Here is a 20,282-nt window from a genome sequence, read left to right on the forward strand (position 1 = left end):
CCTATTCTGACCTTTTTCTGGTTTCCTGTCTAGAACTTGTAATGCTAACTACTGTTGCCTTTACTTCTCCTTCACATCTCTAGGCGCCAGTCAAGGGCTTTCTTTTCTACCTACAGTTAAGAGTTATGCAATTTGGGAGTCTTTTAGATAGACCCACTGAAGGGGTACCCCAATTGCCTCACCCTGCATCCCTGTTCAGCATGGAAGAAGCCAGAGTGGTTTGCATCCCAATTCCACATCGGCAATTTGGTTAACCTTTTCAGAGGATGGTATGATAAGAACAGGAGGTAGGAATTGGCTAGGCAGTTAGTTAGGGTAAAAAAGACCCCAAAGAAAAGCAGCCAGTTTCTTGGCTAGAAGTCACAATGTCCTTGGGCCTCTTAGCAACATACTCTGTTCCAAAGGCTAAAAATGTCAAAGGTATTTGGGAGCTCTTATATAATCCTTAAAAGATTTTAGGGTTACCTCTTCAGAGTGGGGAATGTTAGAGTAGCCAAAAGCCCATAAAGAAAAGAATAAAGAAAAGTAAAGAAAAGAAAAGGAAAGAAAAGAGAAAAGAAAGAGTATACAATGTTGTCAGGAAAAAGTGATGAGGAGATATGGGAGGAGTTGGAGGGGAGGAAGTGGGCGTGGATTTGATCAAAACACCTTATATGCATGTATGATATTCTCAATAATTTTTTTAAGTTAAAAAAAAGACAGATGAATGCAACCATGTGTAGAGATTCTAAATGGAATACATAGAAGGTAATATGTAAATGTAGTTGACAAATATGTATTTGGCAATAAAAATAGATAATTTTGATGCTGGGTATGGTGGCACATGCTTCTAATCCCATCACTCGGGAAGCAGAGGCAGGTGGATCAAGGCCAGCCTGGTCTATATAGTGAGTTCCAGGCCAGCTGGGGTAACAGAGAAATGCCTCAAAAAAAAGTAAATAGTTAAAAAAGATAATTTCAATTAGACTCAAAACTAAAGAGGATAGGAGTGGTAGTGCATGCCTGTAATCCCAGCAATTAGGAGACTGAGGCAGTATGTTCAAAATCAGCCTGGGCTACATGAACAAACTCTGTCTTAGGAAGAGAGGGCTGGAGAGATGGCTCAGTAGTTAAGAACACTGGCTATTTTTGCAGAAGACCCGGGTTGAAATCCCAGCATCCACATGGCAGCTAACAACTGTCTGTAACTCGAGTTCCAGGGGATTCCACAGCCTCTTCTGTCCTCCTCAGGCACTGCATAATATGGGTGCACTTATCTACAGGCAGGCAATACACACATACACATAAAATAAAAGTAATCAATAAAATATAAAAAAGAGAAAAGGAAAGAACAGAAAAGAGTGGGAAGCTTAGAGAGATGGCTCAGTAGTAAGGGCATGTGCTGTTCTTGCAGAGAACCTGAGTTCAATTCCCAACACACACGTCAGGGAGCTGTAACTCTAGCTTCAGTGGGAGCCAATGCCAATGGGAGCCAATGTGTTTAGTCTCTCAGCACCAGTGCTCATTTGGACACCCTGCTCCCCACCCCAATAATTAAAAAATGATAAAAATAAATCTTTAAAAAAGAAAATACTCCCCCTTCCAAAACAACAACAAACCATTCAAGGAGGCAAACCTATACGAATATTTCAATATATATTCTTCCTTTGGTAAATAAGATTTTTCTTTCCTATGTTTTGGAGTGTGCATGTATGTGGTGTGTGTGTGTGTGTGTGTGTGTGTGTGTGTGTGTTGTGTTTGTGTATGTGCATGTGTGTTGGAGCAAAACAGGCAGAGATAAACTGCTCAGCCTATGGAAGAGGCCGTCTTTCTCAAGAGACTTGAACAAGACTTTACTCAAGTTGACCCGAAATGTCTCAGCAAAGCCTTATCTAAACCTACTTCTGTTAAGTGTAAAAAGTGTGTGTGTATGTGGTGTGTGTGTGTGTGTGTGTGTGTGTGTGTGTGTGTGTGTGTGTGTGTTTCTGTATATGGGTATGCATGTACCACAGCACACATGTGGTGGTCAGAGGACAACTTCAGTGTTAGTTATTAGTCCTCCCTTCCCTGTCTGAGACAGGGTCTCTCGTTCATGTTGTGAACACCAGGCTAGCTGGCCTACAAGCTCCCAGGGACTCTCCTGTCTCTGCCTCCCATCTCACCATAGGAGCACTAGGATCAAAGCATTTAGCTTTATGGGGGTGTGGAGATTTGAATTCAGGTCCTCAGACTTGCATGTCAAGTGCTTTAACCACTGAGCCATCTCCTTAGCCTAGCAAGCAAAAAAGAAATTTGATAAGACAAAGGCCACTATGAAAAGCTCTGACAAGACAAAACTGGAGGAAGTACAGATTACATGTAAAATACTGTTATTCAGACCATAGAGAACCAACAGTGCTCTATAAATAAAATGAAAATAAAACAGGCCAATATTAAGAGCTATAAAAGAAATATAAATGATCACACATAAAATGAAAATAAGAAATTATCCAACTAACTAGTAATCAGAGAAATGTATTTTCAGAGCCGTAATACCCTAGGACGGCCTCAGGATGGACAGAGACTGTACAGTTTAAAAATACAGGTGGCTGAGGGGCATGGAGATGAATTATTTTAGACACTGTCACAAGAATATAAATCATTTGGGCCACATCTACCAAGTTAAAGATACTCATACGGAATCACCCAGAATTTCCACTTAGGATTTGTTCTAGAGGAACACGTGTCTGAGCTGATGAAGCTCTATACATGGCAGCTCATTACAGTACAGGTAATATAAATAGTATGTGAGGGGTTAATCTATGATCAGTATAGATTATGGGTATTAAAATAAAATGGATATATGTTTACTATCTAGACTGTAAAGAGAAAAAAATCCAAGTTGCTTAATACTATGATCAAATGATTCTTCACATTAATGGGGGGAAAAATCCCCCATATATTTTCAATGGATACATTGAAAAACTGTTACAAATAAATAACAAAAGGTATGGAAGGAGACACATCAAAAATGGTAGTGGTGGCTTAAAAAAATTTTTTTTAATTTACTTTTTGGTCTTTTATTTTTTATTTTTTTCCAGAAAGGATCTTCTTGTAGCCCCAACTGGCCTGGAACTCTGTATGTAGACCAGGCTAGCCTTTATCTCACTCCCAGAGATCTGCCTGCCTCTGTTTCCAAGTGCTGGGACTAAAGGCGTGTGCCACCATGCCCAGCTCCATTTTCTTTTCCATAGACAAAACAATTTTGCTACTTGGCTACACTTACAAAACAAAGTGTTTACGAAAGTGAAAGCAAGGTCATACTTTTTCACTACTTTGCTGACTTATTCTTTTTAGTGAATGGATGAACTGGGTGATGACCCCATGCAGAATCCTGAAACTTGGACATTATAGGTACATAAATATTGCCATCGTTCCTTTCAAAGTGTTTTACTTAGATATAGTCAAGTCAGGAAGAGTTGGGGGAGCAATGATGTCCTCTGTGCATGACACAGAGCTGCTTTGCGGCTGCTACAGAGCTGCAGGTAATTACCTTCGTTTAGGAAGCCATGCTCTTTCTGCTTCTTTACCTCAAAGGACATACCACAGAATGTCTCCCTTGACATTTCCTAAGGAGCAGGTACTTGTACTTTCTACCAGAAGGGTTGGTGAGGAAGGGGGATCCCATTCCCTCAAGGAGTGGGCAAATGTGTGGCACCACAGACCCTAACTGACGACATCCCCTTCCCTCCTAGGGAGGGTGACAGGAGTGAGGTTTCAAGAGCAGCATTTTTATGAACTAACTGAGGCTTGATAGATCAGAAAGCTTGAAATATTTTGTTAGTTTATATAAAAGGCTCTTCCTAATGGAGAAAGAAAAATACTGCAGGAAAAGATGTTCTTTGTTAGGGAACGAGATAAATCACAAGCTGTAGTTGTTGGCAAGCTAGTTGCATTAAAGCAGAAGATACGACTCTTTCTGAAATACATTTTCAAGAAATAAGGATGCTAAGATGACAACCTTTGACATAAAAGGGTGTGAGGAAAAGAGAGTGCATTAACTTACGTGTGACTCAGGGATGAGCAGTGTCTTAATGGAACAGTATTTCCTTTTTAGGATCTGGGCTGTGTTCAATAAGATCAATAGATTTCTCTGAAGCTTTAAAACTCACCTTTAGCTTTCTTTCAACACACTGGAATTGTGTGAATACTTCTAATTTTTTAGAATACTGTGCATTTCTTAATGCATAAATTTGGGGAATGATGACTGTATATTCTACAAAGAGCTGTATCTCCCGTTGCTATCCCAATGCTTGCTCTATTCAAATTATGGGATAAATGACGAATTGGATGAATGAGTAAGATGAACAGGTGGACAAGCCTGAGGTTTTAGAGCCAAATCCCTGTTCTACAGGTTTGTAACTGACAAGGGAAGGTGCTGACTCTCTGGGTTCTCTGTCTGTTCACTATAAACCCAGAGCCTCAAGTTTATAAAGATATAACCAATCTATATTATATTAAAAGTTTCTGTGAGAGTAGAGTCTTTAAAAAGATCTAAGCACTTGTTGGAACTTGAGGCCCTCACTCTCAGTAATGTGTGCCAGTATCTTCTCTGAGTCTTGGGTTTTGCTCTCTATTGGCTTTTTTGTCAGCCTTTTACTTATTTGCTGAGGCTTCAGAAGGCCAATGGCTGCACATGTAGCTCTGTTTCTTAATTTCGCTTAGTTGCTTTAGAACAATAAAAAGAAATGGTTAACTAGATGGTCAGTAAACCAGGCATCCAGGACTGCTAGATAAAGCAGGAGAAAGTAATGTGGCATTTAATTTGCTGCCCAGTTTTGTTTTTTTCAAACCCAGGGCCTTGTGCTTTCTAAGCAAATGCTTTACCTATGAGCAGGACTGTGTCAGGCCACCTCTCTCATATCCCATTTAGTGTTAAGTGAGGAATTCATCAAAACTTATAATCATAATACTTAATATCTCACAGGACAGCAATACAACATTCACAGGCTTTCCACTGACTTCACAGTTGGAAAGCACATATTAGTTTCCGTTGTCTTTTTATAAACAGTAAAAATGTTAACAAGGGACTAACAATAAAACAGAGAGAAATGGATAGGGAAGGTGTTAAATGGGTGTGAATGGCAGAAGTTAACTTACCTTGGCCAGATCTCACCACCAAATCCATAATGTTGATGTCCTTTGCCCATGACACAGGGAGGCTCGCATTTTGGCCTGTGTTCTTCAGGGAGGGCGGTTGGGATAATGCCACCATACTCCCTTTCAGCACCCCATGGAAGCCTGCACTGTGGGAGGGCCTCCCTCAGCTCCTGGTACCTGTAAGGAAGGACAGAGACTTTGATGCTGATCAGCTGCACCTACAACTCCTATTGCTGCCTAAGGCTGTTAACTTTTAAAAAAAGTTTTATTTATGTGTATTTGTGTGTATGCGCATGCATGCGTGTGTGTATCTTTGAAGCTAGAAGGGGGTGTTAGATCCTGTAGTGCTGGAGTTACAGGCAGTTGTGAGCCACCTGATGGGATGCTGGGAACTGAACTCAGGTTCTCTGGAAGAGCATTAGTCACTCTTAACCACTGAGCCACCTCTCTAGCCTCTTTCATAAGAATTTTAGATTCCATTTTCAGAACACATAATTCTCAATATCAGGTAGACTGTGATATATTCTAGTTATTTGGGCATCATGTGACTGTTGAAGTTATGAGGCTACCCTCCCAACAGTTGTATTAAAAAAAAAATGCTTTATTGTGATGCAATTCATACCATAGAGCTCATCAGTATTAGTTGACTCACAAATGTGTACAACAATCACTAGAATCAATTTTACAATTTTCATCTTCTCAAAAAGGAATCCTGTGTCCTCTGGCTATTGCTTTCTATGGTACCCACCCTTACTCCAGCCCTGGTCAACTCCTAATCTACCTTCTTTATACACTTGCCTATTTTGCACATTCCAAATAAAAAGAATCATATACTAGGATGATCTGTTCTGTTGGCTTCTATCACTTATCTTTATGGTCTTGAAGTTGATACGTGCTGTAGCACGAACCAGTACGTCATTCCTCCTCATGGCTGTGCATAATACTCCACCAATGGCTATTCCATGTGATTAGCCATGGCTAATCATCTCATGGCTATTTGGATCTTATGAGTAATGATGAATATTAATGTTTTTGCTGAGTACTTGTTTCCAATTTTCTAAGGAACAATACCAAAGAGTAACTGTTATGACAGGATCCTATGCTAATTCTGATTAATTTGTTGAGAAACTGGCAGACTATTTTCTATAACAGATGTTCTATTTTATAACCCAAACAGCATTGTATAAGGGTCCAATATATTTTTTAACTTAAAAAATTATTATTTTTATTTTATGTGTATGCATGTATTGCCTGCATGTAAGTGCACCCATGTCGTGGAATTCCCCTGAAGGTCAGAGGAGGCTGTCAGATCCCCTGGAACTGGAGTTACAGAGAGTTGTTAGCTGCTATGTGGGTGCTGGGATTTGAACCTGGGTCTTCTGCAAGAACAATCAGTGTTCTTAACCACTGAGCCATCTCTCCAGCCCCAAGGGTCCAATATTTTTTACATTCTTGACAACAGTTGCTATTTCTTTTTCTTTTTTTTTTTTTTTTTGACAGGGTCTCCCTAGTCCCAACTTGCCTAGAAGTAACTATGTGGACAAGGCTGACTTCAATCTCACAAAGATCCACCTGCCTCTGCCTCCCGAGGGCTGGGATTAAAGGCACACGCCACCACGCCTGGTGTGAACAGTTGCTATTTCTTTTTGAAAAGAAAAAGAATAGCCATTTTGATGGAGGTGAAGCAGTATGCCACTGTGTACATTTTCTTAATGACCAGGGTACTTTTTATGTTACTGTGTCTTCTTTGGAAATGTTTATTTGGATTTTTGTTTTTTTTTCTGATTAGGCTATTTTATTTTTTAGTTATGAGATCTTTATATATCCTAGACACAAGTCTCTTATTAGATAAACTATGCAAACATGATCTCCTATTTTGTTTTCTTTTCATCTACCTGGAAGTGTTTTTTGAAATATGAAAATTTTAAATTTTGATAAAGTTCAATTTCTTTTTCCTTTGTTGCCCGAGTTTGGGTGTCACATACCAATGCTTTGTTAAACCCAGGATCATGATTTGCTCCTGCTTTCCTCTAAGAGTTTTATAGTTTTAGCTCTTTCTCTTTTTGAGACAGGGTCTCCCTATCGCCCCAGCTGTTCTGGAACTCACTATGTAGACCAGGCTGGCCTCGAACTCACTATGTAGACCAGGCTGGCCTTGAACTCACAGAGATCTGCCTGCCTCTGCCTCCCAAGGGCTGGGATTAAAGGCATGCACCACCATGCCTGGCTGAGGAACTGTGCATCTGCTTTTGTGTTTGTACCAGCACTGCATATGGCTTAGTGGAACTCCCCCACAGTAACTATAAGTAGAATGGAGAAGTAACACTCAGGACTGTTTTACAAATGCAACTATCACATTAAGTCACCAGATAAGGATTAGCAGGCTATGGCCCACAAGGTCAAATCCAACCCGCCAACTGTTTGCAGATAATATTCAAATGGAATTCATAATTTGAATTTGTTTATGTATTACTAGTCTGTGGCTGCTTTTGAGTATTTATGATGAAACTGTAAAGCATAAAATATGTTTACTGGTTCTTTTTAATTTTTATTTTCTGTATATGAGTATTTTGCCTGCATGTAAGTACACCATGTGTGTGCAATACCTGCAGAGACCAGAAGAGGGTGTTGGATCCCATAGGAAACCAGGATGCTATGCCCTAAGGTGAGAAGAGCCTAAAAATTTTTAAGTCCAGGCTACACTCTGTGCTAAGGGGAGGGGTGCTGAAAACAGTACCTCTGATATCCCTGTCTTGCAGAACACTGCAAGACTAGCAGGAGAAAAGCAGCCAGGTCAAAAGTGCAGACTCCTTGTTCTCTGGGAAAGAGTCTTGGTCAACAGCTCGAATCCCTGTCCTGAACAAATAACTCAGCTATCATTAGCTAAGAGATTAGGCCAGGTTAAAGGTTTACTCCTGAGCTAAAAGCTAAAAGTTTACCATGCTTTTAGCCCTAAGAAAGAAAACATTGTGGCTAAGAAATTATTGGACAGGCATTGGTAACCTTGATTAAAAGTTTAAGCATCATGCTGGTGCCACATAAAGGCTCTCTGTCCTGTTTCTTTGTACCCTAAATCTTTGTATGTGACTACCAAACCCCATGTGACTGCCAATTCCTTGTAATGTATAAAAATCCTCTGAATTTTATAATAAACAGCTTGTTGTAAAGACAGAAGTCCCAGGGTCCAGGACTCTGTCACTGGTCGGTATTGCCATTCATCACGAAAGCAAGGTTCCCTGCTGAGCAAGGCATACTTGGGTCTCTCAATAGGATCCCGTGGAACTGGAGTTAGAGACAGTTATTAGGTGCCATGTGGGTGCTAAGAACTGAACCCAGGTCCTCTGCAAGAGCAACCAGTGCTCTTAACTACTGAGCCATCTCTCAAGTCTCCTTTTTCTGGTTTTTTTTTTTTTTTTTTTTTTTTAAATGGGAAGCTATTGTTTAATGGTTATAGAGTTTTTATAAGTGACAATAACTTTTGTTGTTTTGAGACAGGGTCTCACATAAATCAGGCTGGCCTTGACAAACTTTTTAGCCTAGGCGAGCACTGAACTCATGATCTCTCTGCCTCTGCCTTCCAAGTGCTAGATTATAGCCAAACTTGGTGGTAACATGAGTACATATAATGCTGATGGCTAAACATTGTGCTCATATTTACATGCCACTGAAATACACAATTACAAATGCTTATAATGATAAATACGCCTTTATCTCTCTTGCCACATTAAATCATGAATTATCAAGCCATAATTAGTAATTAAATGCTTACTATGAGTACAGCATTGAGCTGAAAGATAAATGTGTCCACAACATGTCTTCTAAAGGCCATGTCACTCCTGACACAAGCAGGAAAACACTCTGCACTTGCAATGCTAATGCAATTTCTAGACCCAACCAGACCCACAACACACAATTTCAGGGAACTTGGAGCACATTAAAAATAACATATATTTTCTTCTCTTTCTCTGTTTGATTTTTTGAGGCTGTGTCACTATGTAGCCCAAAGTGGCCTAGACTTGGATTCACCTGCCTCAGCCTCTCGAGTAACAGGATTTTAAGTATGACCATGCCCGTCCTTAAAGCTATCCAGCACAATTTTCAAGCACACAGTATGCCCCAAATTACTCCTTGTAAGAATATTCTCTTATAGAATTGGGTATACTGGAAGCAAGTTGTCTCTGATGGCCAGGAATCAAGACACAGTAACCGTAAAGTAAAAGAGCTTTATGTCTAGCATCTACAAAACCAAGACAACACTGTGCTTTCAAAGCAAAAGACGAACATTTTGGCAAATCTTTCAATCCATAAAGTCTTTCCCTGTGAAGTGATTTGTGCTGATTGCATAATTCTTCTCATCTGTAGTTTACATCAAGAGGGGCTGGTATAAAACATGCCTTATCTGAAGTATGCAGTGTGAAAAGTAGAACTCTACAACTCTGAAAGAAAGTGTTAAGTTCCAGGGGCTTTATTGTCTGAATAACTGTACACAAAAAACACAGGCTGAAGTCCCCAAGGGAATGATGGTCCTGTTTCACTGTTATCTGCCCTTTGGTCCTTCATCTTCTAAGCACCTACATGTTCTTGAAATGGTATTAGACATTTATTTTGAACACAAATGCGATCCAAGTGTGAATAAATAAATGCAGCGTCTTCCCCCCCTCCTCCACGTCCCTTTGAATTACAAAAAGTGCTAAATGTCTCTTTACGCCTCTTGTCACAGTTGTCCCACCTCCGGTTTTAAACAGACTGTAACATGATCGTCTGAAATCCTTCTTGACCTACAGCTCATCCAGTTAGAGAAACCCTACTGGTACTGTCGGTAATCCACGAAAGGTGAGGATGGTAACTGGCTTGAAGGCAACTGGGAGAGTGGTCTTCAGCAAACTGAGGGCCATTGGGAAACTGTGCAGAGGCAAATCTTGTCAACAAGCTACCGGCTCCTTCAATTAAAGCCAGGAGAATGCCACCCATTGCAGGTGACCCAACCATGGCCACAGGTCCATTTCTTGCTGCCAGGATGGCTCCTCAAGGCTCCACTGGTGATGGAGTTCCAGGGGTCTGCTTTTCCTCTCACTTGAACCATACTGCAGCCAATCATAGAAAACAGTCCTCTCCACAGTGCAAAGCTACCTCCCAACTGTGGAGCCCTGGTTTTAATGGCTGTCAAGCTTCCTTGCAATCTGTGGTTTACTCCCACTGGAGAATTTCGAAAACCTTTGATGGCTTGAAAGATACTACCACCTATGGTGCTCATGGTAAAGGCCCCACCACAGTCATCCACAATTCACCAGGGGCAAGGCTCCCTCGCATACTCCTCCATCTTGGCTCCAGCAGTACGAGAGATGTGGGGCACGTGGGGCGGAAACTGCTGTCTGGTTCTTAATAGAGAAAGTTACACGAGTCCTGCACTAACCAGTTTAGGAAAATCTTAGTGAACACTGCTTTGGGGTCCTAGCAGACAACTGTCAGACCTCAGTTCCCTTCTGTAGCTCTGACTATGATCAACACACATGGTTTGGGGGACATGACAAGTGAAAAATATTAAACACTTGTGATTAATGGCAACTTAAGCTTTAATACTTAAGTTTGTAAAAGCTACATTTAAATCATAAATGAGTCAATTTCTCAAAATCTGACCCCAGTATATTACATTGTCTCAGAAGATGAGCCAGTAGAAAATTTTAATCAATCATGTGGGCTGGCATCCACAAAGCTGGGAAGTTGAAAAAAATTTTTAAATAAGAGTTAATGCATAAATTTCGCCCCTGTGCCCCCCAGCCAAACTAGCCTAGGCTGGCTGAAAACTCACAGCAACACAACTGTCTCAGTCTCCTGAGTCCTGAGATTTTAGGTATGTACCACCACACCCTGCATGTTTCTCTTTTATTTCAGAGATACATGTCATCTTTAGGGATGCACCCCTTGCCTTTAATGCTCATAACATTGTATAAAAAGAAACATTTAAAATGAGGTTGAGGTTTTAGGATGAAATAATTTTCAAATAAAATGTATCTCCTTAACAAAAAGAATAATCATCATATTATTGGTGTGTGATCTATAGCCACAGAAAATTAAGTGTTTACTTGTTTTAGAGAAGGTTACAGATGAACAAAAACCTCCTATCAAAGTCATTGTGTAGAATTTTGAGCATTAATCCCAAAGTCAGAGGGCTTAATTTAGTTAGTTATTACTGGAAGGCACATTAAAGGAAAGCTCAGAACAAACCTAACTCTCATTTTTTAGCTGGCAGAGGACTAACAGATGTGTGTGTGTGTGTGTGTGTGTGTGTGTGTGTGTGTATGTATGTGTATGTTTTCATGCACAAGCATGTGTGTGCACATGTATACATGTACATGCATGCACATATGATTCAAGAAATCAGAAAGCAATGAAATGAACCCAGGAGCAAAATGGGAACCTATACTAAACCCCCAAGCAGTGTTCAAGGGACTTCTTTGATATGTTTGTTTGCCTAATGAAGTAGAAAACCTGCTACAGGTAGAAGCCAGCGAAAGAGGCAGGCAGATCTCTGTGAGTTTGAGGCCAGCCTGGTCTACATAAGGAGTTACAGGCCAGCTGCAGCTACAGGGAGACCCTGTCTCAAAAAGACCAAAAAAGAAGCCAGTTAAATGAGAAAAGGGGATAAGATACTCGTGATGTGGGGGAGCTATCCCTGGCACAATTCATCTTGTTCCCCACTGGCTAGGAACTGAAACTAGGGCCTCATGCATCCTATGCCACTGAATGATAATCCTAACCTCTAAACTTTCCATGGCTGTTAATGGAAGAAATACAAAAGAATACATTGCCTATTTACTTAAACATTCTTTTTAATTTTTTATGTTTTTTTTTTTCTTTTGAGACAGGATCTCCCTGTAACATATTTTATTTATTATTTTTATTTTATGTGTATGAGTGTATTGCCTACATGTATGTGAGTGTACCCGTGTTGCGCAATGCCGCAGAGGTCAGAAGAGGGCTTTGGATTCCCCTGGAACTGGAGTTAAGGACGGCTCGTAGCCACCATGTGGGTGATGGGAATTGAACCCGGGTCCTCTGCAAGAGCAGTCAGTGCTCTTAACTGATAAGCCATTTCTCCAGATCCATGTTCAGTATCTTAAGGCAGGACTGGTGGTATTTTTTTACCTTCCATGTGCGTGCTGGGAATTGAACCCGGGTCCTCTGGAAGAGCAGTCAGTGCTCTTAACCACTGAGCCATCTCTCCAGCCCCAAAATACATCACTATTTTACAAAGGTGTGCCTATCTCTGTTTAGAAAACTAAGTACGCTAGGACTGATCTTACCTCCAGAGGGTGATCCCTAGAACACAGGGCCCTTTTGTTTTGTGCTGTTTCATTCTGCTTTGGAGATACCCTGCAGTTTGGGTTAAGAGCCACAGAGCAAGAACTTGGTCTGAAGTGAGTCTCAGCTGGGACAGAGAGCAGCTGCTACAAATCATCCTGATGACACTTCCTAGAGCATCTCAGAATCTCCTGTAAGGTGCAGCTGGTTTTTTATAAGGGAGTCAGAAGGGGCTGAGAGAACATATGGCCATCCTGGCTCTCTGTCTGGTACTGACAGGAAAGAGTTTACATGAAATAAAAGGGAAAAATTAGTTATTAGAAGCCAGGGATAGTTATACCAAGATATCGCTTAAAATAGCGTCTTGTGATTTATGAGTCAATTAATGAAAAGTAGTATTTTCTCAAGGGTGCTTTGTTTTTCCTTTTCTTTTTTTTAAAGAGGACTGATCATCTCAAATATTTATTTATTGTGTGTGGGGCAGAGTGTGGGTGCATGCTATGCTACTGCATGTGGCTTTTTACATGGGCCCTGGGGATTGAACTCAGTTGTCAGGTATTGCACTGCTATTGCTTTTAACCAGAGTCATTCCCAGCCCAACATATTGTTTTTAATGTCATGCCAGTTAACTGGTTTTAAAGTCAATAGGTAGCTAACCATCGGACCTTCTAGAGAGGGCCCTCGAAGAGGGGATCTTCAGGGAAATGCTTTTCTACAGTGGCTTTGAAGGCACAGTGAATGCACTAAAACATGGCAGCTCTAAGTCCTGACTGATTCCTTTTGGCTAAATATAAATCCCCACTTTACTGCTTCTGAGTCAGAGCCAGTCACCCACCCTCTGATCACACATGATCTGCTGTGGGTTTCCTCTGATTTGAAGGAAACTGCCTAATCTGATGGCCCTGGAGCTGATGGCCTGGGGGCTGAGTCACTCTTGTAAATCAGGTTACAGTAGGCAGCAATGCAGGAGTGACCCAAGCTCCCCTGAGATAAAAACTCTTTTTTAATAAATAAGCTTTTACCTTTGTTTGTTTGTTTTTTAAAGACAGGGTTTCCCTGTAGCATCAGTTGGCCTGGAGCTTACTATGTAGACCAGGCTGCTTTTGATCTCAGAGAGTCACCTGCCTCTGCCTCCTGAGTGCTGGGATTAAAGGTGTGTACCATCACACCCAGCAAATTTTTTTGTTAAATATGACCTTTACATTAAAAACTGTAGTGTACACACATTGAGATGTTACACTGATTATTTCTGAGTAAAGCTTTCTGGAGCTTTTCCTCCTGTGCTTTAACTTTCTAATTTCTGTTTAGAAAATAAAGAATTTGTTTTCTCTATGGATTTCTACGTATAACTATGCATAAGAACATGTTAGCTTTATAAGGAAAAGGGAAAAATCCTCTTCTTTTGCAATATAGAGCATATCTATAAACTGCAATAGATCCACAGTCTGATCGAGATGGCAAGAGTCTAAATCTAAAAAGAAGAGCAGAGTCTGGGAGAACCATTGCTGGGTCTGAGAAAGAGACCCTTAAGGAGACGAAAAACCCTTTAGCCCTTCAAGAGCTCATGGCCTGGGGATGATGAGTTATTCCTTTATGTGACCTGAGAGGGAAGAACTAAAACTAGCAGGTAGAAGTTACAAGGAAGAAAAAAGTGTTCTCAGAGAGAATTATCCAACAATGAGGAGTCAGGAAAAATGGAATGAACTGCCTGAGACAGTAATGTCCCACTTTGGAAGTATTCAAACGGAGGCCAGGCAGCTTCCTGTCTGACTTCCTAAAAAGAGTTGGTTTCTCTTTATTTTTTGTGTACATGTATATGTGCATGTGTGCACATGTGCGTGTGTGTGCCAGGGTTGACATTAGCTGTCTTCCTCAGTTGCTCTCCACTTTATTTTTAAAGATAAGGTCTCTCATTGAACCCAGAGCTCACCGACTTGGCTGGTGAGCCCCCGGGACCCTCCTGTGTCTGCTTCCCTAGCATTGGGACACCACGCACACACTGCCACACCTGGCTTTTTTATGTGGGGCAAGCGCTTTACCAACGGAGCCATTTCCCTGGTCCCTTCTTGAAAGAATTATTAAAGATTTAGTCACATGAAATTAAGAAAACGTAAAACAAGAACACAACTACACAGGCAACTATTTTTAACTTATTCTTCCTCTCAAAGTGATTTAAGCAAATTAAGTAGAAAAAAGATGACACCGAGGGACTGAAGAGATGGCTCAGCAGTTGAGAGGACTCATTGCTCTTGCAGAGCACCTTGGTTCAGGTCCCACTACTGACATGTTGGCTCACAACTATCTAACTCCAGTTCTAGGGGGATCTGATGCCCTCTGGTCTCTGTAGGTACCTGGAGCACACAGATACACACTGACAAATACTCATACACAGAAAAATTTAAAAGCCTTAAAAAAAAGCTGGCATTGAGATATTGGCACAGACTTGTCTGTACCTGACTTGTCACAGGTGAAATAGTGATGTAAATAAGTTCTCATCTGTGGCTGTTGTGAGAGGATTACCACACAGCTTCTGGTACAGGGTGGACACAGAATTCAACAGGTATGTTAGGTGTAATTTTTTAATGTACTAGAAGAAATTTAGTAAAAGAAACATTGTAAGAATTATGAGCAACAGACTTTGGGAGTCATTTCTGAGTAGGTGGTGTGAGTGGATGATAAACACCATTACTACTCTATTGAAACAGATTATTTCCAAATGAAGAAAGGGACTATCTAGACTGCTAGAGTGGAGCTGGAGACACAGCTCAGCAGCACAGCACTTTCCTATCAGGCACAAGGTCCTGGGTTTGAGCCCTAGCAGAACCAGACACACAAACACACAGAGTTCTACAATGTAGTAGAACTTGATGTCTGCCTTTTCATAGGACACAGTATTTCTCAAGTTTCTAACAGACTGACCACATAAGGTTTAATGATGTTTTGCTTTCTCTGTGATGTGATAAATGCAAGGGCAGAAGAACGTGTGTTAAAAAAATTTCACCATTGCTAGTGAAAACTTCATAAGCTTTTCCCCAATTTTTGCTTTACCTGTCCTTTGAAGCGATTGGGCGAGTTGTTGTTTCTAGCGGAGTGTGCAGTTGATGAGAGTAAAGGGTGTCCGACAGGATGTCAGCTCCATCCAGCTCCCTGCAACAGTAGGGCCTGCCATGAATTACCTCCATGCTTCTTGCCTAAAAAGGCACAGTCTGGGGGAAAAAAAAAAGGATGAGGGAGCATTTTGTTTGGAAAACTGTCTTGGTCAGTGTCACACTGCCTGTGTCAGGTAGGAAACACATTTTCTACTGTCAAACTGTTCAACTCATCGATACACAGAAATCTGAGGGTTCGTTTCTCAGTCTGTAAGGATCTGTGGACGCTCTCAAATCAGTAATAAACAGCAACTTAAAAGAATGTGGAATGAATTTTAAGTGAACAGAATCCGCAAAGTTAAAGATGAACAACTATGGGGCTGAAGATCCCTACTTCATTTCTAGGCTCAAACTCAACTACTCAAAAGATATCAGCTGATTTCTATCTCGGTGGTCTTCCTGAAAATCCGGGATCAAGAGTTGTCTTCTAAAGGCTTTGCAGATTCTGGACAAGGACTTTGCAGAGCGGAAGATTCGGTGGTGCAGCCTGAGCTGGGCCCCAAATGTACTCTGGGCTGCAGGTCGCCGAGACGACCGAGGAGCGAGCGTCCAGGGCCTGGGCGCCCCGCGAGCTCCTCTCGGGGTTCCCACGCACCTGACTGGTCAGCCAGGGAGCTCCAGCCGACCGCGCCCCCCTTTCGTCTGGCTGAGGCTGGCCTGTCTCCGCGGGGCGTGGAGTTTCGCCGTCTTCCGCACCTGCGGGCCCCGGGAGCGTGCGGGCAGGTGCGGAGGTGGGAGGCAGGAGGGCCGCGGGCTGGCCGGGGACCGGGTTGAGGGTGCCTGTGACGGCAGCGGTGACCGCGGCACTAGGTAACACATCCCGAGGGGCTTGCGTAGGGCGGGCAGAGAGCGGGAGCGAGGAGCAGCGGAGGCTGCCTCAGGACGCCGAGCGAATCTGCTCAGGCCTCCCGGGCGGTGAGAATTGGAAAACGGACCGGAAGTACAGCAAGAAGGATAGATACTCAGCGGGACCGACAACCCGCCTTTCCGCCCTGACTCCTGGGTTTTGACCCCGCTCCTCCATCCAAGGCCCCCGCCCATTTACCGGTAGTTGTCCCGGCCACGACCCTCGCCCCTCCGCCTACGGCCCCGCCCCTTCGTCTATCCTGGTTCAGGCCTCGACTCCTTTTCTCCGTCCCAGGCCTCGCCACCTCCCCTGGCACTGGCCCCCTTCAGGCTCCGCCCCGCCTTTCCTCCAGGCGGGACCTACACTGTCCCCGGGCGCCCTCTGGTGGCGACTACGGCGGAATCTTTTCCTCCTCTCCCGGAGGAGTCACAGGTGGGATGGGCAGAGCAAAAGCTCACACTCTGGAGAAGGGAGCCGGAAAGGGCTTGGTGAGCTCCAAGGTGGGGTCTGTAGGATAACGCGCTCAAACCTGAGCCTCTGCTCTAACTTTCCTGGTTAGGACAGGACAGGTGAGCCTGGGGATGCTGTTTGTCTGCCTGCCCCAAAGGCCGAGCCCCATCAGGTAGCTGCTGCAACCTGAGAAGGTTATTTTGGGTCACAATTTCTGGGGGCATGGTGGCTGGAGATGCTTGGCCTGTGGTGGTGGGAGTTGTGGAAGCTTCTTCATATTTTGGGTCCATCAGGAAAGGAAGCACAGAGCGAAGTAGAACCCTCAAGGCCTACCTTGGATGACCTACATGTGCCAGCTTGGCCCCATGTCCCAGAGGTTACATTACTTCCCCGGATAATGCCACCAGCTGGGGACCAAACATTCAGATGCAGTCTGTAGGGAACATTGCACCTTTAAACCATAACAGCAGCCTTCCAGTACTTTCCATGTTCCACCTTTTCCTGTGTTAGACCTTGGTCCCTTTTCCTCATGGCTTGGATCTTCCTAGGAAGAAACTGAGCCTGATAGGTTGAGCCAGATATATCTGATGAAGATGTGTATTGGTCTATGTGTGGGTGGTGGTAACACCAAGGAACTCTAGGTTGAATGACCAGGACCTGTGTCAAATACAATGAAAAAGAGAAAAGGAATGCATAGTTGCCCTTCAGGATCAGGGCTTATTAGAAGAGAGGGGCCTCCAGTTCATGATGGGGTCTTCAGCTGGGAGAGCATTGAAAAGACAACATATCAGAACCTTGAAGGAAAGGAGATGCTCCCCTTTAAAACCCGAGGAGAAGCTTCAGTTGAGAAGAAGAGAGGGAGGGAGGAAGTGGGGGAGGGAGGGAAGTAGAGGAAGGAAGGTGAGAGAGAATGAGAGAGATCCCTTGAGAGGAATGGGTGCAAGAAATCCCCCAGAACAAAGGGGATACCTGACTTATAACCTTTCAAGGGATGATGGGAAGTTTTACATCATGTGATTTAGTTCAACATAATATACATGACAAAGATTTTGGAAGAGCCAGGTACCATCTAGAATCATAAATTAGGAGTTATAAAAACACATCACAGAACAATTTCTTAACTCTCTGTCCTAGGGCTATATGGCAGGGGTGTGCCCTGATTTTTTTCAGCCTGTGGGATCTGGCCACTTGAGAGTGACTCCTGTTGTTGTAGGCTCATGTTCTAGCAATGTGGCTATAACCCTAGGTTGTAGTGGAGATAAATTTTTATTTTAATTCAGGTGAATGTAAAGGGCAGAGAAATGTAACTGTTTTACCATTGATTTGTCAAATAAAATTTACAGACAAGAAACACTATCCTATGAAATTTGGGGCAACCTAAATCTGTGTTCCCCAGTCATGGTCACTCATACTTGGTTCCAGAATTGACTCGCTTATCCCTCTTGAGGTGAGAGTTGGGCTTTTGCATCAATACCTATCTTTTAAAATATTCTTTGGAAATGCTTCTTATGAAAGGCCCTCAGGGACATCTATGCATTTGACAAACATACTCTATCCGGAACACTTGTGATTGAACTCATTTTGCTTCAACCAACAGGTGATATGACTGTGACCTGCACTAACAGGAAGTGACCTTCTGGTGGATAGTCAGAGTGAATCACTACTTTTAGTGATGTAGTGTGTATAATGGCCAGTGATGCCATTGCTACCCTCATATCACCTTTCTACTTCTGACAGTTGGATCACCTTTTCACTTATTTCCCTAGCAATTTTTCAGACGTGGAAGATAAAATTTAGGCATGAAAAAATATGCATAGAATACTGTGCTGAATAGCTTTAGTGTCAACTTGACACATCTGGGTTGAAGGAGCCTCAATTGGGGGATTACCTGTGGCCCACAGGCAATTCTTGCCTCTTCTTGTTTGTTGAGTGGTGTGGGAGGGCCCAGTCCACTGTGGTTTGTGCCACCCCTGGACAGGTGGACCTATGTTGTATAAGAAAGCAGGTTGAGTATGGGTCAGTGGAACAAGCCAGTAAGCAGCATTCCTCCACGGCCTGTGCTTCAGCTCCTGCCTCCAGGCTCCTGCCAAGTTCCTACCTTGGGTTCCCTCAGTGATGGACTGTGACCTGGAGATGTAAGCCAAATAAACCCTTTTCTCCTCAAGTTGGTATTGGTCAGAGTATTTTGTCACAGCAATGGAGAAGCAAGCTAGAACAAATACTGTGTTTGGTTGACAAAAAAGTCCAAGGCATGATCAGCCCTTTCATCATCCCTTAAAGAATATGCAGGAAGTATATAATAATGAAAAGCTTGAATTATAGTCTATAACCTTTCAGTCTTACAGAGACCTTTAACAAAGTGGTATTTGAAAGACGAACTGAGATTTTGAGAGAAATTCTTGGTAGATAAGAATTTTTTAAATGAAAATTTTGGATCATATTCTTGCCTAGATGTATTGGGAAACCTCTTTCAGTGCTTTTTAAATTTACATTTAAAAAAATTATGAAACTTCCAGATGTGGTGGTGCACTCCTTTAAACCCAGTACTCAAGAGGCAGAGGCAGATTGATATCTGTGAGATGGAGGCTAGCTGGTTTGCATAGAAATTTCCAGAGCAGGTGGGGCTACATAATGAGACCTTGTTGATCCCAGTGTATCTACTTACTAGTAAGACAATGTGTGAGTGTATTCTGCTTTTAAAATTAACCGCATATGAGGTAAATGACTTTCTTCTCCATTTTATTCATTGCCAGTTTCATAAATGTATCTAATCAATTTTAGTTATCTTTGCCTCTGTTCCCCTCTTTCACCCACCTCTTCTTCCACTGACTGGAACCCTTCTTCTTCCCAAGAAGTCCCCCTCCTCCCTTCATGTCTTGCTTGCATGAGTGTGGATGGGAGGTTATTTATGGTGCATAGGCAACTTATTAGAGATTAGCTCTGAAGAAAATGTTACCCCGTCCCATCAACCACTAATTTGTCAATAGTCCTGAGGGAGGGGTAGATCCTCACGGGTCCCTTTAAATGACTATATTTGTTACTTTTGTTGCTGTGATAATATACCATGGCCAGTAGCTACTGAGAGTTTATTTTGGCTTATGGTTCCATAGGGAGAGTCCCGGAGAGATCACATCCCCAGCCACACACAGGAAGCAGGAAGTGGACTAGAAGTGGGGGCAGATGAGGCTATAAACCCTCACAGCCTGCTATACCTCCTAAAAATTCCATAACCTCCCCCCAAACACCACCACCAACCAAGGACCAAGTGTTCAGTTCTGTGAGTCTAGGGGATCTGTGAGTCTAGGGGATTCTCTCTCTCTCTTTCTCTCTTTTATTTATTTTTATTTTATGCGTATGAGTGTATTGCCTGCATGTATGTGAGTGCACCCATGTTGTGCAATGCTGCAGAGGTCAGA

At 42.5% G+C, this 20,282-nt stretch overlaps 1 protein-coding gene and 1 pseudogene across 5 annotated transcripts in view; both read right to left on the bottom strand.

Moving 5' to 3' along the window:
- The window catches only part of CUNH7orf31 (chromosome unknown C7orf31 homolog), a 39,461-nt gene extending 22,727 nt beyond the window's left edge, over positions 1-16,734 (bottom strand). For 3 of the 5 annotated variants that reach the window (XM_029567555.1, XM_008841490.3, XM_008841489.3), the window contains exons 1-3: positions 16,165-16,297; positions 15,469-15,626; positions 5,119-5,295 (exon numbers count right to left, since the gene is read on the bottom strand). In XM_029567555.1, coding sequence (XP_029423415.1) covers positions 5,119-5,295; positions 15,469-15,602 — 311 coding nt within the window. In that variant the 5' untranslated portion in view covers positions 15,603-15,626; positions 16,165-16,297. Of the gene's footprint in view, positions 1-5,118; positions 5,296-15,468; positions 15,627-16,164; positions 16,298-16,614 lie in introns of those variants that run through there. The other 2 variants (XM_029567556.1, XM_029567554.1) reach the window with 2 other exon arrangements.
- LOC108491252 lies at positions 9,355-10,688 on the bottom strand (annotated as a pseudogene).
- Positions 16,735-20,282: the final 3,548 nt, after the last annotated feature.

The sequence above is a fragment of the Nannospalax galili genome, unplaced genomic scaffold, assembly GCF_000622305.1.
Source record: "Nannospalax galili isolate Female #2095 unplaced genomic scaffold, S.galili_v1.0 scaffold158, whole genome shotgun sequence".
Taxonomy (NCBI): Eukaryota; Metazoa; Chordata; class Mammalia; order Rodentia; family Spalacidae; genus Nannospalax; species Nannospalax galili.